The sequence below is a fragment of the Trifolium pratense genome, linkage group LG6 (assembly GCF_020283565.1).
Source record: "Trifolium pratense cultivar HEN17-A07 linkage group LG6, ARS_RC_1.1, whole genome shotgun sequence".
Lineage (NCBI taxonomy): Eukaryota > Viridiplantae > Streptophyta > Magnoliopsida > Fabales > Fabaceae > Trifolium > Trifolium pratense.
In genome coordinates, this window is record NC_060064.1 from 23393622 (window position 1) to 23420482 (window position 26861).

General features: G+C 31.6%; 3 protein-coding genes, 1 long non-coding RNA gene and 1 other non-coding gene across 5 annotated transcripts; 2 read left to right on the forward strand and 3 right to left on the reverse strand.

Moving 5' to 3' along the window:
• The first annotated feature begins 1147 nt into the window (after positions 1-1147).
• On the forward strand, positions 1148-2808 carry LOC123890017. Its single transcript, XR_006802683.1, has 2 exons — positions 1148-1615; positions 2466-2808. It is a non-coding gene; the product is annotated as an uncharacterized LOC123890017 (long non-coding RNA).
• Positions 2809-4981: 2173 nt separating this feature from the next.
• LOC123889712 (stress response protein NST1-like) lies at positions 4982-10591 on the forward strand. The gene is made up of 4 exons (XM_045939174.1): positions 4982-5249; positions 5369-7013; positions 7325-8367; positions 10149-10591. Exons 2-4 carry the CDS (start codon positions 5538-5540, stop codon positions 10267-10269), a joined length of 2640 nt encoding a protein of 879 aa, XP_045795130.1. The 5' UTR covers positions 4982-5249; positions 5369-5537; the 3' UTR covers positions 10270-10591.
• Positions 10592-11526: 935 nt separating this feature from the next.
• TRNAY-GUA lies at positions 11527-11620 on the reverse strand. The gene is made up of 2 exons: positions 11584-11620; positions 11527-11562 (listed from the first exon to the last, which is right to left on the reverse strand). It is a non-coding gene; the product is annotated as a tRNA-Tyr (tRNA).
• Positions 11621-13210: 1590 nt separating this feature from the next.
• LOC123893128 (cationic peroxidase 1-like) lies at positions 13211-17738 on the reverse strand. Its single transcript, XM_045943051.1, has 4 exons — positions 17458-17738; positions 15548-15739; positions 14673-14838; positions 13211-13890 (listed from the first exon to the last, which is right to left on the reverse strand). Exons 1-4 carry the CDS (start codon positions 17665-17667, stop codon positions 13505-13507), a joined length of 954 nt encoding a protein of 317 aa, XP_045799007.1. The 5' UTR covers positions 17668-17738; the 3' UTR covers positions 13211-13504.
• Positions 17739-22263: 4525 nt separating this feature from the next.
• Positions 22264-25758, reverse strand: LOC123893277 (cationic peroxidase 1-like). The gene is made up of 4 exons (XM_045943212.1): positions 25463-25758; positions 24348-24539; positions 24036-24201; positions 22264-22761 (listed from the first exon to the last, which is right to left on the reverse strand). Exons 1-4 carry the CDS (start codon positions 25667-25669, stop codon positions 22376-22378), a joined length of 951 nt encoding a protein of 316 aa, XP_045799168.1. The 5' UTR covers positions 25670-25758; the 3' UTR covers positions 22264-22375.
• Positions 25759-26861: the final 1103 nt, after the last annotated feature.

Genomic DNA, 26861 nt, shown 5'->3' on the forward strand with positions numbered 1-26861 from the left:
TATTTTAGTATTCTGCTTGTAGGTAGTACTAAGTTGAAAGTTGAAACTAAGCTTTAAGAATATATCATGGCTTCATTTCATAGTACAAATGTATAATTATAGGTATAGGTAAAGTTCTTATCTTTTTTGACTCCCTCACTCATACAGTACAATTATTAGTGAAATTTTTACAACAATCTTATGCAGATTTTGTGCTCTAAACCCTATCCAAAAACAATTGCATTTATTTTCCTTGACCTCTCTATGTAATATGAAAAATATTTTTTTTATTACTATTTTTCTGAACTCATTGTTTAAATATTTGTGTAGTTTCAATTTTTTATTCAAAACATATACACATAAAAATATGATTAGAATGAATTGTATTGTGTATGCTGTCAAGTTTGTTTGGGTTTGTGGATAGTGTTTTTGTGATGCCTCTATCACCATATAAATAGATACTTTTAATTACTTTTAGTTTGATTTAGATATAAAGAATTATTGTGAGCCTTTGAATTCCTTACTTTAGTGACAATTGGTGAGGTACATAGCTTTGATTGTGTTTGAAAACTCTCTTTGATTGTGAAAGTGAGCACTCAAGGTGTTTGAGTAAATGTCTCGATATGAAAAATTGATGGCTTTGTGGTCTTACTATTTGTGCTTTTCTAAACCATCATTTGTATGCAATTAGTGAAAGAATTAGTGATAACTGATAATTTCTTAGCTTATTTATTCAGGTATGACAAAATTACTTCATTTTAGAAAGCAAAAATGTTAGCTTATTAAGTTTGCTTATTTAGAGGTGTTTCTCCATGGTGTATATATTATGCATTGGACTCCAACTTTATATGATCAGCAGACAAGAACATTAGTCCATTGTAAAAAAGCAGTGATGATGATTATTCATAGTTCTAAATTACAGCAGTGATGATTATTCATAGTTCGATGCTGAAGATAAATTTAAGGGACTAAGTTGTCCGAACTATTGAGTATCAATGCTAATTTACTCCTCTAATAAAAGCAATGATGATTATTAATAGTTCTAAATTACAGTCCGCAATTACAATTGCAGCAGCATCACATGCATTTGTCGGTATTTTGCCGCCACAACTGGGAGTGCAACCATAGTTTAGAATCATATTCTTGCACTTACACAGTAGGGTAAGCCATACAACAGTACCGTCACACTTATACTTTGTTTTCTGTCATAATATTAGTTGACTGTGGCAGCCGGGAAGGTTGTGTCCAGTATACCATTCACACATTAGGTCTCTAGACTCTAATCGAATAAAAAGATTCGGGGAAAAACTACGGTTTATCAATGGTCAAGCACAAATAACATCTGATTAATCCATTATGCATGCTACTTTACCAAATTTGCACAAATAACATCTACTTAATCCATTATATGACTTTACTATCTTTTATGTCCATAATGCAGCCCCTCACACTTTAAAGGGTCAAAAATAGGAGAGAATAAAACTTTTCTTTAGACAAGAACAGAATGAAAACTTTAAACCAAGTGCAGAAATATAGCACAGAATTGAAATTTGTATAGATCCATTGAATAACAATATTAGAAGTTCAACAAAAGAAATCAAAATAGAATAAGCTTGCTTAGGAGGAAGATCCAACGGTATGTGCTCTCCCTTTATGTCTTTACTGTTGCTGTCATGCAAGGTCATCACTATAGTAATGAGACCTTGCATTCCATAACAGTAGTGAGGACCTTGCATGACAGCAACAGTAGACACAATGAAGTTCCCTAGGAATAGTATATGGCATATACTGATACAATTTTGTCGAATATCAGTTCCTATGTGGGAATTATGCAGAATATATTGCATTCTAAGGATGCATAATTTGCTGGAATATATTGCATTCAATTATGCTTTTGCACATCTTACATAATTCACCATCCTTGCTAGCCCATAATTCACCAACGTATATCCTATGCCAAAACTATCTTCTTCTAACCCTTCATTTTCTATATGGCATGCTCTCTTATAATTTTGAATGCTTTAATATACAATACTTAATCGGTTCACCTACTCAAAGAATTAAATCTTTGGCTGGTGTAAAAAAAGAATGAAAGAGTTCTCAAGTGTGCTTCATGAAGTTAACTTCGGGTTTGGCTTGCTATTTGGTTACTATGAACATGATCAAATATTAATTTAGAGTGAGTTGTTTTCTCATTCTTCTCATACCGATCATGAAAACATAATTTCTCATTCTTCTCATACCGATCATGAAAACTTAAGATTATTTTTTCTACTTGATTGCTTGCTTTTCAGATGTGTTAGTTATTCTTGATTTGATTATCCATTTGATTTTCTCCATGACTATGGATAAACTATGTTCAATATAGCTATGTTTACATTGTTGCACTTGGTTGTGGAGTTGAAACCAATGATAAATCATGCTGGTAACATTCAATATAGTTATCTTTTTATCTCAGATATGATGAATTTCCAAATTTTATGCAGGGAATTTTAGATTGTAGGATATGATAGAAGATTATCAATTTGGTTTGGGGCCTTAGATCTATATGCGACATGATTGCCTAAAGAGGGACTTGGAGCTTGAAGTTATCAACCAAATTAATGGAAAAAAGGAGTTGTGATTATTTTTGAATTATTGTTTAGAGGAAGAGAGAAATAATGTACTCTTGCATCTTTATTGTGCATTGAAACTTTTTTTTTCCCTTCATGTTGTAATGATAATGATAATTTATGTGGTTGTTTTTGTAAATTGAATTTGGATATAATGAGATTGACCTAGAAAAGTCTCCTATATTGAAGAATACAGGAAGGATGAATTCTATTTTGGGACTTGCTATCATGTCCTTCACAAAATTCTTCTTAATTTAAAACATCCTATATTTGTAATGATATATGCTTCACTCACTTGATTGACAGCATTCATGATTGAAATAAATTTGACGTTCAGCCAAATGAACCAATTTGATTAATTTTTGTATGCTTATGACTAACTTCATTTGGCTCATAGCATCCATGATTGACAACAACCATGATTGTTATATATATGACGTTCTTCCAAACCCGTGCATCGCACGGGTCGGTTACTAGTTTGTATAAAGACAAGGAATCATAGACCAACAAGCTGCGATTATGTGTTTTCCTAGTGTGCCATTTTTTGGGGAGAAGAATCCTATTTGTGAAAGTATATGAGAAAATGACCCTTGAATATTCTCCCCATATTTTTTCAAGATAAATTTGTCCACTATTACATTGCTATTTTTAATGGATAATCCACTCTTCATTTACAAAGTTGGACGCTCTTTATCACATTTTTTGCTGCGGAGTTTACAGTGCAACTCTACATCATTTGAATAAAAAACTAAGTCATAGTTGATTAAGCAATAAGTATTAATCATGATTAAACAATAAACAATCTTGAAATGGAAGAATACCTCAAAAAGGGACCTCCTATTGTCAAAGACGAAATCAACTAGTACGAGAAGTACTATGAGGCTATAAAATAAAAGCATACAAAAGACATAGTCCTGGATAAACAAAAACCTTACAAAACACAATCACTCAATAGAAAAAAACAGGGGACACGCTAGAAATAGCAGCAGGAACAGGCAGAAAATTCCAATAAGCAAAAAACCAAGCAACCAAACACACTTCAAAAGCATGGAGAACACTAGCACACTGTTCGCAAAAACCAGCAAAACAACTACACAACAACTGCACATCATCTCAGCATACAATCACCCGGGTTCCAAACCCATTCATATTATTTGCGGACATTGTTAATTTGACATATTATTTGTCTCCAAAATTAAACAAACATTGGTTTCCTACTGTACCAAATCACATTGATATTCATATCCAAAACGATATGAGGCACATTTTGAGCCGTAAATGAAATTTTCCTATTTTTCAAAAAAATAAAAAATTAAGTATACAATATTCTATAACATCCGCTAAATAATGAAGGACAGGACAGCAAACTTTGTTCGCCGTTTGATCTGAATTCCAATAGTGGAACAACACGAAATATGCTACACGGGACTGGACAATTCCCCCAAGTTACCCACCAAAGTGGAGTACAAGATTTTGTCCACTGGACAATAAAGAAAAAGACGATATTGCCCGTATGATTGTCACTTTTTCAATACCACAGGCTGTACAATTTTTTTTAATAAAATTATAACCATGTTTATTTTTTTAACGAAACCATGCTTTTGATCAGTACTAGTACTTGGTAATTGTTTCTAGTTTGTCCACTTATTTTTAATTAAAATTTTAGTTTGACATTTTGTGTGTTGCACAATAATATATTCAGATTTAGTCAAAAAAATAAATAATACATTCAGATTTAACATATAATTATAATTTTATTTATGCATTAAAAAAATTATATAACATGTTTTTAATTTCATAATATCATAATAAATTTTTGATAAATAGAAAAAAATTTAACAGTTTGGAAATTTTGATATATTTATTTTTAATACTAGTTCCAATAAAACATTACACAATAGAGGACATTATAGTAATTTTGAACATTTTTGTCCTGTGCTATACATCGATTACCAAACAATGTCCAGAACAAAAAGTTGTCCTGTGACTCAGCTACATGTCCAATCCTGTTCTGTCTGTCATGTCCTTTATTGCGAATCAAACGTAAGATTATAAAATTATGATTTACTTAATAAGTAAATATAAAACACGAATTAAGTGGAAAAATTATTAATCTTACCATCTCTTTTACACATATTTTCAAAAAAAGGTTTACTTGTAACGAAAAAACTTTTTTTAATTTAAAAATAAATACAAATTTTAAAATAAAATAATTCAGAAGTACACAAGTTTAATCTTTAATAACTAAAATAGCTATTAGTAAAGTTTTATTTACTTTTTAGTCTATCTAAAAAGTTTTATTTGGACAAAAAGGTCACTAATTAGATTTTTTTAATTAATATTCAAGCTTTTTGAAAATTTAATAATAATATTCAAGCTTGGAGCGTATTAAGCACACTAAATTAAGAACCGGTTCTGTTCACCTTGATCGGTCCAACTTACCCCGAAACCACCGGTTCACTTTTTTGTCTTTCTAATTTTTTTATTTTTTTTTTAATTTTTTTCTTTCTTGTTCTTCTTCTTTCTCTTCTTATCTCGTTTTTCACATATACTTTCTCTCTCGAACACCGACCCACCCACAAATACACCGACCCGAAAATTGAACGAGTCAAGTTCAGCTCCGAACCCGTTTAGCTACCTCAAATGAACGATGAATCTGTAAGTGTTCGATTCCTATTCCATTTCGCTTTCTGTTGATGCTTTTATTGCCATAGTTGAAGCTTATTAGGGTTTCTGATTATTATTATTATTTTTCTTTTTTTGTTTTGATATTTTAGGGTTTTGAAGTTTTGAACTGTGTTGTTTGATTTTGAATTGGAGAAGGAAGTTAAAAATATAGGGTTAGGGTTTTTCTGTAAAGCATTGGTTTAGTTTGAGGGTATATTGGGAATTGATTGTTGTTAGGGTTTGGATTGAGACGGGAAGATTGGCGTGGGTTAGAGGATAATGTGTATACTGTGTGTGATTCAGAAGTGTTCTCGCCGGGTTGCTACAATGCTACCTTGGTTGGTTATTCCTTTGATTGGTTTGTGGGCACTTTCTCAGCTTCTGCCACCTGCTTTTAGGTTCGAGATTACTTCGCCTAGACTGGCTTGTGTTTTTGTGTTGTTGGTTACTCTGTTTTGGTATGAGATTTTGATGCCTCAGTTGTCGGCTTGGAGGGTGAGGAGGAATGCTAGGCTTAGGGAGAGGAAGAGGTTTGAAGCTATAGAAATGCAGAAACTGAGGAAGACAGCTACTAGGAGGTGCCGCAACTGCTTGAATCCTTATAGGGATCAGAACCCTGGTGGGAGTCGGTTTATGTGTTCCTATTGTGGGCATCTTTCTAAGAGACCAGTTTTGGACTTGCCTGGGTTGCAAGAGTTGCAGATTTCGAATACTGGTATAGTTAAGGATTTTGTTGGAAAAAGTGGTAAGATATTGAATGGCAAGGTTTGGTCTGAAAATGGGTGGATGTGCAGTCAGGACTGGTTGGAGAATGGAAATTGGGCTGGTGGTTCTGTTTTAGGTAATCCTATCAACTGGAAGCTGTATGGGAATTGCAGTGTTTTTGGGGGAGATGAGCATTGTTTGACATCCAGGTCATATTCTGGAATTCTGGTTTTTGTTTGCAGGCTTTTGGCATCTTTTTTCTTGACCATTAGGTGGCTTTGGAGAAAGATATTTAGAATTCGTTCAAGGGAAGAGAATGGGGAAAACCTCATGGCAAAAAGGGATGAGAATGGGGAAAACCCGAATGAAAGTAGAGTGGAAAGAGCACGCAGGAAAGCCGAGGAGAAAAGACAGGCTAGGCTAGAGAGAGAACTTTTGGAGGAGGAAGAGAGAAAACAGAGGGAAGAGGTTGCAAAGTTAGTGGAGGAGCGTAGGAGGCTGAGAGATGAGACAATGGAAGCTGAAAAAGATAAGAGCAAATTATCACATACCAGTAAGGAGAAAGACCGAAGGAAGGAAGCTGAAAAGAAGCGCCAGGAAAGAAGAAAAGAGAAAGATAAAGGGTCTAGTAAGAGCAATTCTGATGTAGAAGAGATTGAAAAAAGTGCTACCAAAGAAAGTGAGCGAAAGCGGGAGTTTGACAAAAAGAGTGAAACTGATCGTAGAGAGCATCAGAAATCTGGATTAGAGAGTGGCAAAGGACATAGTACAGATACTGCACATAGTAAAAATTTTGTTGCAAACAGTTATAACCGAGGAAGTACTGGGACAAGGTACCTTGATCGCATGCGTGGTACAATTTTGTCTTCTTCAAAAGCACTTGGTTTTGGAAAGGGTGCTAATATTCCTGCTACTGTGGTGAAAGAAAGCAAGTCTAACAATTCCGTAGATCATGTTCATACTGCTTCCAGCAGGAGAGATATATTTCCTCCTGAACGTCCAGCTGCTAAATCCAATTTGAATGGAGATGCTAAGAATATCAATCATTCTGTAAGTTATCATCCTTACCGTCTCCTTTTCTTTGCCTTTTTACAATACTGTTTTCTGGCTATTCTGAAGGTTGATTGATATTGAATCACTAACTTTCTATTCAAAGAAATTTCTTAAACTTAAATGCATTTTACAGACTAGTATTGCTACTTTTAGATTTATTAATTTCATGTAGCATTTTGACATACAATCTTTGAGATTTGTGAAAAGTGAAAACTAAATGGTGCTCTATTTAGTTTGAATTTTTTGTTACCTAGGATAAGCAATTTCTTAGAAAGAGAATTACATGACATTATGATTGTTCTCTGCAGGTTCTCCCTGAACCACAGCCACGGGCTGTACCTAAAATGTCATGGCAGCAATTATTTACTCGTTCCTCATCTGTTCCTAAATCCTCAAATTCAAATGTAATATGTAGACCAAATTCCAAAAGTCAAGTTGAAGCCAAAAGCCCTCAGTTATCTGGCCAGGCACCAATTGCACAATCATTTAACAACCCAATTCAGTTTGGTCTTCCATCACCATTTAATATTTCTACTCATCTTAATGGTTCAACTAGTAGTAGTAGTAGTCTAGGTTTCTCTCCTGCAATTGAACCTGTATTATCCCCTGTTGTAAATACATCACATGAGTTTAGGTATGAAGAGCAAGAGCTTTTTGAAGACCCCTGTTATGATCCAAATCCATTATCCTTGCTTGGACCTGTTTCTGAGTCACTTGATAATTTTCAGTTGGATTTCGGAAGTGGCTTTATGAAAGACACAGAAGTAATTAAACCTCGCTCTTTAAGAAACACATCTGGTACTGACGTCAACAAGCCATCTCCAATTGAGTCCCCATTGACCCGAGAAAAGAATAACAGTTCTAATAGATTTACTAGTACCCCCCAGGCCCAAGACATACATCCATTTCCTTTGGATGATGCAGCTGCAATTGAGAAGGGAACATGGCAGATGTGGAGTAGTTCACCTCTTGGTCCGGAAGCTTTAGGTTTTGTTGCTGGCCCAGAAAGTTGGCTTTTGTCCTCACAAAGGAACCTACCAACCATTGGTACCTTTATTCCCCCAGCATGTCAGAAGACTGCAGCTACTGTTTTTAACAAAGACGATAATATAATTTCCAGTAGCTATTCTGCGCAGAATGTTTTTCTTCCTAATGGTAACAGTGGAAGGACCATCAGCCCCGTTGCAGTTTCAACTGGTTATGATCCTTGGTTACAAAAAGGTCTCTTTCCACCTATACCTTCCGGCCTTAAAACTCATGAGACTGCTCAGAATGAAATGATATATGGGAGTCCAAGTGGATCTTCTAGCAGCAATGTGCTCGAGTGTTCTCCAGCTAACGGTTGGTCCAAGTGAGTAAATCACCGTTTTGCCTAATTTTTCCTATTATTGCATGGCTAATTTAATATGTCTGTTGTTTATGGATCTACCATGCTATTAGAATTTTATACTGTTACTGTACATGTTATTGTTTAAACTTTAACCTTATTATGCTGTTTCTTGAGTTATTGGTTATTATGTTGAACTTAGTCAATCAAACTCAGTCGATCAAAATGTAATTTTAGGAGTGTGAACTCTCACTATCCAGAGCAGTGCATATTGCTCTAGGGCATATATGAACATAATGATTAAATCATTTTAGTATTTCCTTACAGAATGCAGGCTTATAAAGGCAAAGTGAGATACAGTGAGTGTAGGCAAGTGGGAAGTGTATTAAACAAATTTATATTTATTCCATGTTTTGAATATAAATGAACTTCCTTTGATGTACATTAGGAATTGTTTACCATTTGATTACTTGCTTACTCTATAATAATGTAAGGAGGAAGGCTAATTGTCTAAGAGTAAAACAAGATATAGCATTTTATGTGTTAAATTGGCAGCCTGATTCTTTATATGCCATGCCCTATGAAGCACGAACACTCCTCGGATTAGGCGTGTCCCGGTGTCGGACATGCGTCGGTGTTAGACACAATACCGGCACATATTGATTACATTGAATTATGCCATTTTCTCAAATTATGTTCGGTGTCCGTGTCATGTCCGGTGTCTGCATCCATGCTTCATAACTATGTGGGCTTATAGAATCACAGCTTATATTAAGCTGTCCATAATTTTGTGTTGTCCATGAAGGCATGAACATTGTTGATACACATGAAAGGTAATTTAAGTAGTGTAATTGAAAACCATGTTGTCATGTTATGTAGGATATTAGTTAAATGCATAAAATACAGGCAAAAGAATTATAGAATTCAGCTGCTAGTAACCTTTTCAATGCTGTTTTGTTTAGTAAAATTGGATTTCATAGAATTTTTGTCTAGTCTAACTCAACCCTTACAAAACCGGGTTGTAAGAAGAGGACTGCCCCACTTATAAACTTATATTTAAGCCTTATGTCACATCCAAAGTGAGACAATTAACACACCCCCACGGCCCTCCCTCTGTGATTGAACATCTGGAGCATGACCCAAATCACCCGGTAGAAATTACCTAATCTAGATGACCCAATAAATTTTGGATAGGCTCTGATACCATCTTAGGATATTATGGGTTGAGCCTAACCAACCCTTACAAAAATGGTTTGTAAGTTGAGGACTGTCCCCACTTATAAACCTATATTCAAGGCTTATCTCATCCAATGTGGAACTCTTAACAAATTTAACTGCAAATTAAATGAAGTGATTTAATCATGAAATGAAGTGATTGGGGGTATCTAAGGCATCTGGGGTGGGGCTGTGTTTTTGGTCTCTTTTAATTTTTTGCCATTGATTGAGTCATGTGGTATAGAACTATAGAACTACGTAAGTGCTAAATCCTAGTTGTAGGCAGTTTTATTATGCTTCCTATTTCCTAAATATAGCTTTTTAGATAAACACCCATCTAGAAAACTGTCATAAGCTGCTGACTTTTGAACTAGATAAACAAAAGGAACTTTTTAATCATAATGTCTTGCAACTTGCAAGGTCTTCTGGCTTTTTGTGACACTATTGATTTCTTTTTACTTAATGCCCGTAAGGACATTGACCCGGATGTGTTCTTATTTCAAGATATCCATTTTTAGTGTTAATAAAAATGGTTTATACTCATGTTCTCACTGGTTGATTAACAGCTTGTGATATCTGTTTCTTTGCAGAAATGAATGGTTTGTACATGGTTCTGGGCAAAGCATAGGGAATTCATCTGCGTCAATTCTCCATAATGGTAGTCCAAAGTATCCATCATCAGATGTACATTCATTTTGGTCATCTGATTAGAAAGATGGTAGTGACAGGGTAAGAGGGACTTTATAAACTAAACTGTTCTTAAGGCCAATTCCATTTTTTTGGGGGTGGGGGAGTCTAGAATACTGGAAGCATTGTATCTTCCTTTCTTGTTTATGAAGGAAGGTTGATGTTTACTTAATGTTATAGCATCGATAGGATTACATGCACGTTGTGCATGGCTTTTCTAAGGCAGGTAACAGAGGTGTCCCCTTTTTGATATGAAATTGTTCTTTGGAGAATGGAAAGTTCACATTCCCTCCCTTGTCACTATCTTCAATTATGACATCTTAATGAAAAATAAAACTTATACTAACATGATCCGCGTCCATTATAGAAATATTCTCGTGTTTCTGCCTGTTTTATTATGTATTATATTTGTTCACAATATCCACCAAGTAGGTCTGATTTGGCCAAGTCCTGCTTTTAACAATGTTGACAAATTAATGGAAAGGATCCTCCAAAAGGTGTTGAAATAAGTTAATGTTTATTTTATAGACACACCCAAAGTTTCTATTTTAAAAATGGCAGATTTGAAATGTACCTTGAATTGGTCAAGTACTGCATAACTAGATGTCAGTGTCAGGTTCCTTTAATTTTTCTTTTTGAAGTTATACTAATTGTGTTACTTGTTAAAAAATCTAACTATTTTATAATATATAAAAAAAGGTTTATAATTGACTTTTAAGAGCTTTATGACCATGAGAATTATTGTAATTATAAAATGTCCTTTTGTCACGTTTCATACTAATTGGAAGTGTTCTTTGTAGATGGTATATTTTGTCTGGATGTTCATTTTTGAAAGGTACAAAGATTTGGTTTTTTTATGTGTTTCTGAAGTTATGTTGAAGTGCAATGAAAGTTTCTCCTTAATTTATGTTACTTTGTTTTTTCTAAAAGAATTATGATACACGTTAAAGCCTAATAATAGGCATTATTAGTAAAATTAGCATTACAAAAAAAGTTACCTAAAAAAAGTATCGCTGACTGAATTACTTAATTTTATTTTTCTGAAATGGTAATATAATCTTAACCAAATTTTAAAGCTGCAACTCTGCAATTTCCAGATAAATAATTTAAGACTGATTGGGTCAAGCAAGCTAGTTGGATTTTCTAAATATATGCTCGTATAAATAATTAAAATAGAAGAAAAATTTTCAGACTCATTCTGAATTGATTTGGCCGAGAGGGACTATAACTTAATTAACAAATAAATGAATGAAAAAATAAAAAACATTTCCAAAAAACATTTCCGACCTACCGGATTCGAACCAGTGACCTAAGGATGGCTATTTGGCATGTTACCAACTACAGTCCTCCGCTCTACCAACTGAGCTAAGGTCGGGATGATGTTCCTTTTGGAAACGTTTATTATATTATATACAACGTATATTTCTGATCACATTCATATATTTAATTTACTAACATTTTCTCTTCTTTCGGATTCAATGAATAAGAAGTGCATCATTATGTTTATTTATCAAAACTAAAAGCAATATTTTGTTTGGAATTACGATTACAATAGAGAAAAGAATATAAAAACAAAAGAATAGAATTAATTACATTCATCATTATATATTGTAAAATTTTTTTTTTTTTTTTTTTTTTGAAGAAACTAAAATGGTATATATTAACACAAACAGCCTCCCCAGCACAAGGCGTACCGAGGTAGACTACACAAGTTTACAATAGAGTTAAAGAGATGTAATCACAATCAAATCAAACAAAACTCAAACACAATAATGGACTAGATAACCAGCTATGGTAGTTTAAAGCTAACGTAAAACTCGTCATCCTCAACCACCTAAAAGAGAGAAGCTTGATCTTATCCAGTAAAAGATGAGGTGTGTCTATTGAGCCTTTGAACAAACGATGATTTCTCTCTGTCCATATCACCCAAGCACAAACGAGCCAAAGAAGCTGCATAAAGGATCGCCGCGCTCTGGATACGCCTGCAGAAGCTGTAAACTGGGCAAAGTGATCACGCAAAGTAGTAGAAACCACCGGAGAAATGTCAACCCATTCGCGAACTAAGTCCCAAAGAGATCCAGCGAAGCTACATGAGAGGAATAAATGATGGGCAGACTCCGCCACTCCACAACCAAAAACACAAGTATCAGCTGAAGAAGACAAAACACCACGATTGACCAGGTTGGCTCTCGTGGGCAATCTATCCCGCAATATTGTAAAAAAAATTAAATTCATCATTGCATTTTTTAACTGTATTTTACTTAAAGATTCTATCCATTCATTAGTTTTCGACCTTTTGGTGTAACCAAGAATATTTAGATGAGATGGCGTACCCAATGTTAAAATTCTTAGAGAGATTTGTTTTCCATTTGGGTTCTATAAGACTCAGGAGATTGATATATGCAATTGCGCACAGAGGATACACAATTTAAACAAAAAAGAAGAAGACCTTTATGGTGTCATATCTTAGCAAACAAAGAAACACTATAAGCAAATTTTGGTTGATGTGAATTAGAGTACGGTGAAAGTGGAAGGTCGTATTTTATCCTCTTATGTGAAAATTACACATGAAATAACTTTTTCCTTTAAAATAACCCATTTATCGTAAAGATTAATTAAATATTCAAAATTAATTATTGGTCAACTATAATCAAAGTAGATGTTAGGTTTCTAGAAGGAATCCAAATTTCTCAATAAAATTAAAATTTATCTATGATCTTATAAAAAAGCCTATTGCTGGCTTGAAGTAAACTTTTGAATTAAGACCGAAGAAGAGCAAATGACTCAAAATGACCGTCTTTAAAACAAGCAGTTTGATGCTTATAGAGCTCGACTTGAGAAGTAAAACACACTCAAAATGATTTTGAGGTTGCACAAAATTTATCAGGTTTTTTAATATGTGTAAATAATCTTTAAAATAACAAAATGAAAAGGAACAAGGGAGTATATCATATAATTAACGAAATTAAACAACTGCAAACATTGAAATTGATTCATATTATTAAAATTCAAATACATTACAATTGTTAAACATTACTTTGCCACCACACCATAATACCCAATTTTTCAAGAAGTGTCAGCTAAGTCGTAAGAGTTTGACTTTATATCATCAAACATCAAGAGATGATTCAAATTTCACTTGAGATGGTCATTACCACTGTTATTATTAATAATAATAATATTTTTCTTTCATCGTAACACACAATTGCAACAATAAAAGTAAACAATAAGTTGCATTATACCCAAAAGTTCCAAAACCTCAATTGATAGCCCTGCAATTAACCCTAATCTGACCATTGGTCCCAGTAAGTGGACCAAGATTCCCCATTTTGATCATAGCATTAGCAAAATCAGTAGCAAAACTTGAAGGGTCACTACTATATTGATCAACATCATCATCTGTAGATCCTCCATTGAAAAGTTGTTGATCAGAATGAAAGAGACCCTTTTTATTTTGCAAGTTCTGGTAATAAGCATTGTCAAATGTATTTGGAGTTGTTGTGTCAATTGGTGATAAATTGTCATCACCACCTGTGGTAGGACAATTTGCTTGCAATGATGTTGCAAAGGTTGGATCTATGTTGTCTTCATTGTTAATCCTGTTTCTGAAGAATAAACACCTTGCTTGACCAATTGTGTGAGCTCCTATTTTATTTTATTTTTTTACAAATAAGAGTCAATGTAAAGGTTATAATAAATGATGGTGGACATGAAGTTTAGTTTATAAAACATCTTGATCATATATCCTACATAAATTAATGTGATTGGGAATTTGTTATTTCAGAAATCAAATCATTTGGAAGGACTAAATTGATGTTTTTTTTTTTTTTGATAAGCGACTAAATTGATGGTTGACTCGATCTTATATACACTTTGCCTCGCTCATTTTTTATACTTTTACTAAAAACTATAATGCCCGGAAATGAATTCTTTAAAAATGGTTCTTTTTGTTTCAAAAATTGTTTTTTATTGTTAGTTTTAATTATAAAATTTACTATCTGCTTTTATTTTGTTTATTATTTATTTTGCCTATAGTTGCTAATTCAGTAGTAGAGAAATTGACTTTGAAATTTTGATGAACGAAATTCAAATATCATATAAGATTGTTGTAAAATGACTATAAGTTAAATTATTATTAATACTAATTTTCTTTCTTCTAATTTTTAAAAATATTTTATTTAATTATAACTATTTTTATTCTTTTATTTATAATTCTTTGAAAACAAAAACAAAGTAAAAATAATGTTATTTTGGTACTCTTTTAGTTGTTATTTTTTTTCTTTCAAACTAATGTTTTTTTTTATTTAAATATAATTTCAATCCCATTGCTATATAGTTTAATTATATTATCCAAGTATATAAGGAGGTTTGATAATTTGTCCAAAAAAAATGTTTGATAATTAAAATGTATCAAACACTATATTTACCTGATAGAGCAACCATTTCTTTGGCTGTGAAACCTTTGTTATCAAAAGCAGCAATAAGACCACTTAGATCTGTATCAGGACCAGGTAAATCTGTGTTTGCAGAATTTAAATTTGCATCGGTTGAATCTCTTCTGCCCAATTGCACTGCCCAACTAGGTCCACCCAGCTGAAATTTTTATTTTATTTTTGCAACATTATTTAGTAACATTCCAAAAAAAATAAAATATAAAAAATTTATTGTATGATCTATAATTTTTTTTGTCAATTAACCAAGTGGCTAGAGTCTCACACATTTAAATATAGAGAAGTGTGAAATCCGGGATTCGAACCTCGACAACTCCAATAATATCCCTGGTAGCTACCATTTAAGTTACACAATATATGATCTATAACTTTTTTTTTTTTGTTTTCACCCTCTGGTTCGTAGAGAAAGGGGGCCTAGTAGTCCAGAGTTCGGGGCGAGTTCTGACATCAAGTGGTTCAAATCCCCGCCCAAATGCAGTTGTGGGGATCGAACCGTGGTCCTCTCTACTAAGTTCAGCGCCAATCACCACAGAACTAACTAACATTTGATTATATGATCTATAACTTTATATAGTAAGAGAAAACCTTTATATTGCATATGTATGAAAAATGAGCCGTGCTGATCTCTTCATTCTAATAAACACACTCTTTTTTCAATGTGCACTTTTTATTTATCGGATAAAATTCATACATATTTCGTTATTTATGTGGGCCTATTTTTAAAATGTTAAGACCCAAACAAATTTCGTCAAGTAAAAAGTGAGTATTAAATTAAAATATTAGAATGGTTGTTGAGAGGGCCGCTAATAAAAAAAATACTCGACGACATGATCCTCAAATAGTATACTTACTTTGACAACAGAATCTCTTGCAGCTACGACGACAATATCAGCGCATGAGACAACATTGGGACACAAATTTTCGAGCTGAGACTTGATGGTGTCAATTACATCAAAACCCCTTAAGGAACCGGCGTTTGGACCTGCTGTTTTTTCACCTGTAAAACTTGATGTATCGTCTAACAATACTGATGCATCACATCCCTATAATCAAACACAATATTGACACTAAAATGTCAGATAATTTCTAGAAAAAACAATTTCATCAGTTGACTTTTTATTGCTTGTTGTTTAAGAAATGTTCTTTTTTAATATATAGGAAAGAAATGTTCTTCTAAGAAAATATAAAAAAATATACGCAGGATTGCCATTTTTTATTATACCGAGAGACACATTAATATGACTAAGAAATTTATATTGAAATTTTGAATTCAACTCCTTGTGAAAACTCACTTAAAATTTAAATAATAAACCAGCAATCTCATTTATTAATGAACTAGAGTAGCAAGTCATATAGTCTATTAAAAAATAGAGTAACAAGTCATACACAATGTTATCTTCTGTATATTTTTATATAGAAAACAAATGCTGATACTATGGTTTTGTTTGGCAAAAATAGTTTATGATTGATAAACTAGCTGATAGTTTATGGCTGATAGCTAGTTGATAAGCTGATTAAAGTGTTTGGTAAAATTAGCGGTTCAACTGAAGGATAAATGTAAAATGACATAAAAGGATATCTTTAATTCAATAATTTTTTTATCAAATTAATACTATTTAAGATACTTAGAATTTAATATTTTAAGTTTATTTTATTTTTTTGGTACAATATTTTAAGTTTATTAATTCAATAATTATATCTTTCAAATATTATTATTAAGCTAATTTTTATATGCTGAATTTTTTTAAAAACAAATATTTTCATTTCAGTTGATATACTTTATGAAAAAATAACAACAAAATATATTCACAATATAGTACAATGGTTAGTTATAGTAAAGTATGTTGTTTCAAAAAAAATTATAGTAAGGTACGTATCTATGAATTGATAAAAAAAAATGTTTTAGCCTTCATATTTGAAAATAGATAATAAGACAACGTTAAAACATACTATATACATGTGATTTTAAAAGAAGCAACGTTAAAATATATATTTACTTATTTTATTTTAAATTCTAATGATAATAAATTATAAAGAGTAAATGTGGATTTTAGTTAAAATAATAAGGGTAAAAGAGGAAGAAAAAATGAAAAGTTAAAAGCAATAAGCTTAGAAGCTACTTGAAATAGCTTCTGAAAAAGAAGCTATAAATCAGTAAAATAAGCTATAAGTTCTTTCTGAAAAGACTGTTACCAAACAAGTCTTTTAGCTTATAAGCCATAAGATAAAAGCTAAAAGCTAGTTTTTTTGGCTTGCCAAACAGACCATTATATCCATAACAAATTATAGATGTCACTTGAGATACTATCTGTACCTTTTTTTTGAAAGAAGCATGATATTTAGAGACATTTTTTATGCTAAAATAGTTATATTTATGCTAAGAAAGTACTATATATAATTTTACTTTTTTTTTCTCCTGAGGTATACCACTTTTAAATGAGCAATCGTGTGTAGGGCTGTAATATGATTTTCTCCCTACACGACTCACCTTTAATATTATCATAAGAGTCTCATATCGAATGAAAGATGATGACTTGAAAATAATTAAATTGACATTTCTTTATGTAATTTATCGGGAAAATAATTATAATTGATGATATAGATATATATAAAATTAAAACCATGCTTGAGTATTACATATGTCCGTTATGCAATTCATATATAGTACTTAGTAGTACTAGCTACTTATAAAAAAAATAAATAAAGAAATAGATTTTCATGAACAAAAAATTAAAAGATTAGAATAAGAAATTTGACTTGCTTGAACAAAACAATCATGGAATTGAAGACGAAGGAGTGATGCTCCCATACGAGCCTCAGTTTCCACAGCAGAATCTACAACTGCCTTAATGGTTGAAAGTGCATTAGGACATGATATTGAGTAAAAATCAGAGTTTGACAATTGGGCTGAGACTACACCAACAAAGCATAAAATCAAACAAACTTTGGAAATTGAAATAATTTTAGCCATGTTTGTGGTAATGAGAATTCTATATAATTTTATGTGAGCTAGCTTATGATTATGTACTTGTGATTCTATCTATATATTTGTCACATATTTATATAGTAGGTCTACTTTGGAATTTTCTTTGGTCAATATATCACAAACAATTATTTGAATTTTTTTATATCGTCCTATTGGATACGTGATCTCTTCATATAAATTAAATTTTCGTTTACTATTTGACAATTAAATTTGAATTTATTATCTTGTATATATCTAAGTTTTTTACCGACGGGACTTTGTCTTAAGGAGTGGAAATATTTGATTTTAATTTTTAATTATAATCATAAATATAAAAATCAAACATAAATATTAAAATATAATTAGTTTAGTGTAATTGTTATTGTTTTTTTGACTTAGTGTAGTTGTTATTGTTATTACTATGTCAACATTGCTACATCAAATAATAGCGAAATTAAGTACTATTTGACAATATTGCAATTGGGCAAAAGAGCCACAAGTTGGTTATGATGATATCTTCTTATTACATATATTAATCAACAAGTAAAGCATAGGAGGAGGAATTAAAACTTGCAGCAATGAATTGTTTTAAAAGATACGAGTTCCTGTCAGAGGGTTATCCAGAAATCATTCATATTGAGCTCAAAACAACTTTATAAGTGAGTTGAACATCACACTTTAATTCAAAATCTTAAGATATTAGATTTATGGGTCATCTCATTGATCAAGTGTTCAACCTCCACTTTTCTAAGCAATGTGAAACTTAACTCATCTCACACTTGCCACAACATTTCCCATCATCTTTGTCAGGAAAACTTTCGATATAAGGAGTCGGTTGAAATATCTTTCGTCGAACCATCGACTATGATACCACTGTTCACGAGGGGGCAGCTGGAGGATCATCCACATTGGGCTCAAAATAACTATACAAATGATTTAGACACCACACTTTAACCCAAAACCTTAAGACATTAGGTTCACGGATCCTCACACCTATAAAATGTTCAACCTCCACTTTTCTAAACAATGTGAGACTTAACTCACCTCACGCTTGCCACAACAGTGCCACAACAGTTTTGAACGCCTTAAGTAAGTAGTTAAATTTGATCTCTGACTCTTGTAAATGGAGAAAATTCGGTTGAAAAGGAAGAACTCATCTCACGTACCCCATAAATTCCCCGACAGAAATTAATCACTACTAAACGACAGTAGGAACTTTGTAAATAAACTATAGTAATAAACAAAAAAAATACTTGGGCTAAAATATTAATCATCTTGTTGCACTTGCAGGCCCTTAATCAATGATGTAGTTAGCAAATTATAGTTGTACTAAGCTGTCCAAGGAAAAAAATTCACACTTTTATAGTCTCATGTCACATTGATTCTACTCTTAGTAGCTAAAGCAAGATCTTAATGACTACCACTAAGTGGACTTTGTGCAATGTCAAGTGCTGCATTCAACTACCATGTGAAGTGTAACTGTGGAAGCAAGAATCTTGTGATCAATCTTTGAATAACACTCGTGTAATAAATCAAGCATCAAATAATTTTTCAAAATACATTTGAAATACAACAAACAACTAGCAACGATTCACAATTAGCAAGAGTCCTTACTCTGATTGCAGTCTTCAACATTAAAAATAACTTTCCTAGAAGAGTGATACTAAATAATAGGCACCCATTTAACAAAAATATTATCCCTAAATATAAATTCATTTCCAAATTATTTCATATATTTATCGTTCATTATTTTTTAATATAAATAAACTCCTACTTAATTTTGCAGGGACATTACATTTAATAGCATAAATAACATACTCATACTTATAAATAATGTGATAAAATCAAAGTGATTAGAATACTTGTGCCTTTAAATCTACATCGTTGATAAACTTAGTCACAGTGTAAATCAGAGAGAGAATGAAGAAGAAAGAAAAACTGAGTTTGGAGCTTAACATTCCTTCCTTTGCTTGAAGATGAAAACAAAAATTGTACTCTATTCTTGTTGAGCTTGAAACAAATTCCTATGAAAAGAAATGACCAATAAAGAGATTCCACATTGCTAGTATTAGGCTTTTACTTTTAAGGCTATTACTTATTACACTTTGGGCAAGGATTACATGACTTCCTGGCGGGAAAATGAGGCTAACATTGGCCTAACCACATCCGTCTGATGAATCTTAACATAACCAAAGCATCAACGCAAAAACTCAGGCAAGACCCCTGCCGTTGACCCTCGCCGCCATTAACATTCGTGGAAATCAACAAACATCTAAAGTAAATATACTTGGTGTTCAATAAAAGGTGAAATGAAGAGTCAAAAACTGATTTTGTACTTAGCAGAACCTTGTGGCAGGGATTCATAACGAACTAATGAACTTTTGTGAGGCTTGGCACCGCTGTGGCCAGCCAGGCACAATCGTGACCAGGTGCCAGAGTGATATTTTATGACTTTTCACATCTCCTAACCTTTAGTGACGACTTCCTTGTCTTTAAACCATGAAATTAAGCATGAGTAATTGATTTTCCAATTATCCTTTATCAAGGAATGTGTCCCACTATCATCAATGAAGCCAATAAGTCATAATAACTTGCATCAATTATACACTTTTCATCGTATTCATGCATTAAGACCTACAAATGATAAAATAAAGGGAAAGTAGAAAGTCCTATAAACTTGACCAATATAATCAAGATTTATTTAAATAAAGTACTACTAAATAATATGTATATTTTAGTGCTTTCAAACCCCTTCAACTAAGATAGAAAGAATTAAGAGAAGTTCAAAGAGTATCATCAAGAGGATTAGGCAATAGTCAAAATCATGAAATCATCAAGAAGGTCCCTTAAGATTTATTTTACTTCTTATTTCTCACAACCTTCTTAAAGAGGTTTAGCACGTCTCAAGTTTCCTTCATAGCTGATCAGTGTCCCATAAGCTTAATCTTCTATGATACTATGACCAACTTTAAGGGCACACTTTATATAGATTTGGCCCTTTCATGTCTATGAGCTAGATTCATACATTTCACGCATAAGGTTCAACCATTTTTGAGATTTTCTCATTTGATACTAGCGGTTGCCTTTTCATTCTTCTTCTTTTCTATTCGTTTGGGGATCAACCATCTTTTGGGATAAATAGCCTACGAGTCGGGTTGTTCTTCTTAGTTCGAGTGGTTGCCTTTTACCGACTTTCATTCACATGTTTTTGTTTTCACATTCACCACACAAGATCAATTAGGACTTAGATGAAAGGGTACTGATAAACTCAACCATGCTTCATAGGACAAAAAATTTCATTTATGGTCTCTCAAAGTTTAAGTTTTAGATTTCCAAGCATAAGAATGAAACAATGAGCAAAGCATAGAATATGAATTCTATTTGCATGCTCTTATGATCAACAACTCAATTATAGATTGCAAAAAGTAAGAAATGAAAAAAAAATTGGTAAATTATCAAACCTTTAACTTAAAAAAATTGGTAAATTTGTTATAATAACCTTCGAGTCGGGTTATATTTCTTAGTTCGAGTGGTTGTCTTTTAACGACTTTCATTCACATATTTTTTTTCACTTACAATATATAATATTTTGCTCAAGGATCATCACAACACCAGATCAATTATGACTTATTGATGAAAGGGTGCCGATAAACTCAATCATGTTTTATAGGACAAAATGTTTCATTTAAGGTTTCAAAGTTTAAGTTCTAGATTGCCAAGCATAAGAAGCAAACGAGGAAAGAGCATAGACTATGAAGTCTATTAGAAAGCTCTTATGGTAAAAAACTCAATTATAGAATATTGCAAGAAATGAAAGAAAATTGTTAACTTATGAAACCTTTAACTTCAATTCTCCACAAATTTTTTTTTAAAAAAACTTAAATTCTCCACAAAAAATTCCATGTCATTCCCCTCACAACAATAAATCCTATTATTCTAGTGTCAATTATGGACGAATCATCTAGTAAACAGGTGATTGAATTCAAATGGTTCATGAGCTTTCATTTAAGAACGAATCGTTTTGATTCAGAACAATCTAAATTCACATTATAATCAGAATAATTCTTAATCAATTTATTTTTTACTTCCATATGAAACTCTGAAGTATTAAACCTCTTTTCATGATAACTTATTATTAGTTTTTAGTTTAGCTCTCCTTTACTAAAAATGTTTAAGCCCAACACTTGGGCCTGACTTTTATATTACTTGGGCCTGAGTTTATGATTATGCCCTGTTTAATGATGTTTTCTCTCTCCACCTTCCTGAATCTTTTATATTCCCAATATTCCAATTTTGCCCTTGCAGAAAAATTCGGTTCGCAGAAACCAAATTTTTACTAGTGCAAATTCATAGTAAATTTCGGTTTTTAGAAACCAATTTTTTTTTTCAAGGCAAAAAAAACTTCGATTTCTACGAACCGAAGTTTTTTCAAGGGCAAAATTTGAAATTCAGGGATAAAAGATTCGCGGGGGGTGGGAAGAGAAAACATCCTGTTTAATATTCCACACACCAAGAAGGTTTAACAATTAAATAGGTACCAACATTATTATTGATTGATATATTGATAGAGTTCAGATCAGCTCCATTGCCTTATGCTCCATTTTGATATATCAATTTACATTAAGTTTAATGAGAGATTTATGATTACAATATATAGAATAACCCATAACCTTGTATTGTACTTTACTTATACAATACTAAAAGGTCCAAAATCTTAGTTGATTCTCCCACAGATTTTTCTAATCTGACCATTAGACCCAGTAAGTGGACTAAGATTCCCCATTTTAACCATTGCATTAGCAAAATCAGCTCTAAAACTTAAAGGGTTGGTAACATAAGAATTAACTTGTGCCTTTGTGGATCCATCATCAAAAAGCACTTGATCAGAGTGAAAGAGACCCTTTTGATTTTGCAAGTTCTTGTAATAAACATTGTCAAATGTGTTTGGAGTGGTTGTGTCAAGTGGTGACAAATTTAAATCACCACCTGATATTGGACAATTTGATTGTAATGATGTTGCAAAAGATGAATCTATGTTTTTCTCGTTGTAAATCCTGTTTCTGAAGAATCTACAGCTAGCTTGACCAATTGTGTGTGATCCTAAAATATTTTTCAATTGAAAAAATTGAGTACATGTAGGTAATTATAAAATTGAGTATATGAAACAATTGATCATGGACATGTATATTGAGTGGTAGAGATTTTGTTGGTCTTGACTAAATTTTTCAGAAAAAAGACATTGGTAATTTAGAACTCTGCTAGATAGATAAATTAAAATTCGTATTTTCTCAAAAGATCTATATTTAACTAAAAGTCTAAAATGGATATAGACACGGAGTAAATAAACTTTACACACTCAACCATCACAACCATGTTTTTCGCTACGTCACCCTACTTTCTTGATATAACAACGAAGGTTGAAGCATTCTTATCGGTTGAGTGTGTAATTTTTTTTTTACTCTGTTAGCTTATGTCATTAAACTCTTTCACTAATTAGTCAAAAAAAAAAACTAAATTTCAATAATTATATTTGAGTGGGTAGAGTTTGATTTTTATTTTTTTTACCGTTAATTCATTAATACCTTCAATATATTAGTAATTAATAAAAAATTAATTTCAGTACAAAGAAAAAAAAATTTCAATCCAAAAACATGATAGACCAACATTTGCATTGTTCATGATGCAAGTGTAGATGATTTTTTTTTTTTTAAAAAGGAGTGTGTTAGATTTTAAAAATATATAAAGTCCGTTTTGACATTTAAAAATATAATAATAGAAGAAGATAAGAGCAAATCCTTAAATTATCTTGAAATTGTAGGGTGTAGGGTCACTTTTGAAATTGGGAAATTGACAAAACTATTTCATATCTTCAATTTTTTTTAAGAAAAAAATTTCAAATTGGTTTCTAAAGTTGAAGGTTGAATATTGCTTAAAATCAAATTTCTCTTAAATAATTTTTTTCGTTATGATGTCAAATTAGTCCTTAATTATATTTCTTAGTTAAAATGTTAAAATCTAAAATGTTAGTATATCTTTAAATGAAATACCACATGCATTTTCTATTTTAATTATAAAGATCTCAAGTTCAATCCCGAGTTTAAACATGCAACAATGCGGAGGATATCCAATTTACATCAAAAGGAAAAACCTAATATGTTATCCAATTCACTAAAACATATTTAAAATTTTAGATATGTTTTTGTGAATTTCTTAATTTTAGAACTCTCTTGACAAACTTCTTTTCGCTTAAAGTGTCATGTAATGTTTTACTTGTCATGCATAAACCTTTAAGATAATCAGTTCATGATAAAATTAATATATATATATAAAAAATGTTTGATAAATACTATGCATCAATATATTTAGCTAAGTACCTGAAAGAGCAACCACCTCTCTAACTGAAAAACCTTTTTTGGAGAAAGCATTAGCAAGGTCACTTACATCAGAAGAGGGACCTGGCAAATCTGAGTTAGCTGAACTTAAACTTGCTGTTGTTGAATCTCTTCTGCCCAATGGAACACCCCAACTAGGTCCACCAAGCTGAAAATATTAAATATTGCGGCTTATACAACGCGGAATTTGAATTATAGTCCGAAATTCCATAATTGATAGATTATACGTAAATTCAATTATAAATTAATGATGTTGACGATTTTCTATGATCTTATAGAAATAATGTTACTTACAGCAACAACTGAGTCTCTTGCTGCTACAGCAAGAATATCAGCACAAGAGACGGTATTGGGGCATAACCTTTCTACTTTAGACTTTATTTTGTCTATTACATCAAAGCCTCTCAGCGAATTAGCATTTGCACCTGCTGATTTTTCACCTGTGAAACTTGATGTATCGTCCAACAGTACTGATGCATCACATCCCTGGATATATCAAAATTAATATGTATGAGCAAAATAAATTAAAGATAATAATTTTTAGTTGTCATTTTTATCACTTTCGGATTAAGAAAAAATATTTTCATCTAAAGAAATTAAGTAAGCATGATTATTTGTCGAGTTTTTTTTTCTCAATATATAATAGAATAATTTGTGTGTGTATGCAGCACTAATACACACACATATCAAACAATGATTGAGTAACTTATCTAATCTAATAATTTAAAATAAGAATTCACACGTACCCTACACAATATCTTAAATAAAATATTTTAAACAAATTATTCAATATTGGCACTAAATAATAATGGCTAAAAGTGGACTTTTCCACAAACAAACATATATTTGTTTCAAAGTTGATTTATGTGCTATTTTATTGATCATTGAATTTTATAAACCTTACATTAAAGTTATGTTCATTAAATAGATAATTTCAAAACTAAGTTGAAACATTGGTTTATATTCTTTTATTACTAAGTTTCATAACTATTTGTTACTTAATTAAATAATTTCAAACACTAGACCACAATTTTAAAAGTTTAAAAAATAATTTCAAGCAAACACAAACACTCATCAAATTAGCCGTGTTCAGTGTTGGACACATGTCGGTGTCGATCACCGACACGAGGTCGACACTTATAATTACACTTAATTATGCCAGTGTTTGTGCTTCATAGATTAGTATATTACATCATTACACATGCATGCATGTTTTAGGAAAATATAACTCTGGTGCTTATAATGAAGTATATCATATATATCTAAATTTAATGTGTATGCAAACAAATTAATATGCAAATGGGTTAGATCAAGTCTCAAAATTTATTTATGGTGCAAAAAGAGAAAATTAGAAGAACAAATTAAAGTAAATGTTTTTTGAAGAAGAATTAAAGTAAAAGTTGACTTGCTTGAACAAAACAATCATGGAAATGAAGACGAAGCAAAGAAGCCCCCATTCGAGGCTCATTGGCCACAGCAGCAATTATTTCTGTTTTAATGGTTGGAAGCACAAGAGGACATGAGTTGATATAAAAGTTAAGGGATAATTGAGCTGAAATTGTGCCAAGAAAGCAAAAGAGTAAGAAAAAATGAACTTTGGTGATTGGAAGAATCATGGTATAATTGTATTTTATACTTAAAAAAGGAAAAATTATATACTAAGAGAATGCAAAGAAATGAGAGGCTTATAGTTATGCTTGTGATTAAGGTCTTGAGATGTGTCACGTATTTATATATGAGAGTTTGCCTTAGATTAATTTGTTTTATTCTCTTGTCAATATTTAGCCACAAGGGATTAAAAAAAATACTAGTATGTTTGATTATTGAAAAGGAGGAAGTGACATCATAGTTGTATATAAGCATAATCATTAAGTTTAATCATATATATATATATATATATATATATGAATGATGAATTGCTTTAAGCGGTAAGAGATTTAAACTTATAGAGTAGTTAATATTAAATAACGGTAGAAAATTGGTACTCGGTGGCAGACCCTGGATCAAGGGTGCAAATTTTTTAATTTCATTAACAATAATTATTATATTTAATAAAACTATTTAAGATACCAATTTTTAGTGTCTAAATTTTTTTCTTCTTATTTTACTATTTATTTAAACCACTAAATAAATAATTGCATATAAAATTTTGTAAAATTTCCACAAATTTTATAAAACTTCCACAAATTTTGAGACAAATTATAATTTCTAATATTTTTTTTTTGTTGATAACACAAATATATGTGAGTTGAATTTCGAGAATGTTGATTAGGATAATCCTTAAAATTCAAGAAATGCTGATAGAATATTTATAGACCACCACTAAAGACTAAAGAGATCCTCACACCAAAGTTGCAAAATCTTACAAATTAACTAAACTCTAGTCTAGATACTCGAATTATTGTTCACCTAAATTATTAATTAAGTTATGAATTACTATAACATTAATTTGCTTATAAGGACATTAGTATAAAAGTGTTACCATCTTATTAATAGTTAGTTAATTTAGTGGTGACTGACGCTGAATTTGGTAAGGAGATCACATATGGTTCGATCCCCATAACTGCGATTGAGAAAGGGCTGAAACCACTTGATGTCAGAACTGACCTTAAAATCAGATTAAACTCATGGTGAAAACAAAAAAAATGTTACCATCTTCTCTGCACCGGCATCAGTTTTACGTGGATCCGCCCTTGTTCATACTTATATGATATAGAAAAAAAAAAGTTTAGTCATATATTTTTTATGGAATTAATTAACCTTTATTTTTCCCAAATTATTAAAATACAATTTATTTATAAAATGCCA

Bases quoted from the DNA above. Each gene is read 5' to 3' on its own strand.
- LOC123889712 (XM_045939174.1), top strand. From the start codon at position 5,538: ATGTGTATACTGTGTGTGATTCAGAAGTGTTCTCGCCGGGTTGCTACA. The intron at 7,014-7,324 runs GTAAGTTATCAT...TGTTCTCTGCAG, and splicing joins CTAAGAATATCAATCATTCT to GTTCTCCCTGAACCACAGCC. The intron at 8,368-10,148 runs GTGAGTAAATCA...GTTTCTTTGCAG, and splicing joins CCAGCTAACGGTTGGTCCAA to AAATGAATGGTTTGTACATG.
- LOC123893128 (XM_045943051.1), bottom strand. From the start codon at position 17,667: ATGGCTAAAATTATTTCAATTTCCAAAGTTTGTTTGATTTTATGCTTT. The intron at 15,740-17,457 runs GCAAGTCAAATT...GTTTGATTATAG, and splicing joins TCCATGATTGTTTTGTTCAA to GGATGTGATGCATCAGTATT. The intron at 14,839-15,547 runs GTAAGTATACTA...TAAAAATTTCAG, and splicing joins CAAGAGATTCTGTTGTCAAA to CTGGGTGGACCTAGTTGGGC.
- LOC123893277 (XM_045943212.1), bottom strand. From the start codon at position 25,669: ATGATTCTTCCAATCACCAAAGTTCATTTTTTCTTACTCTTTTGCTTT. The intron at 24,202-24,347 runs GTAAGTAACATT...TAATATTTTCAG, and splicing joins CAAGAGACTCAGTTGTTGCT to CTTGGTGGACCTAGTTGGGG. The intron at 22,762-24,035 runs GTACTTAGCTAA...AAAATATTTTAG, and splicing joins AGAGGTGGTTGCTCTTTCAG to GATCACACACAATTGGTCAA.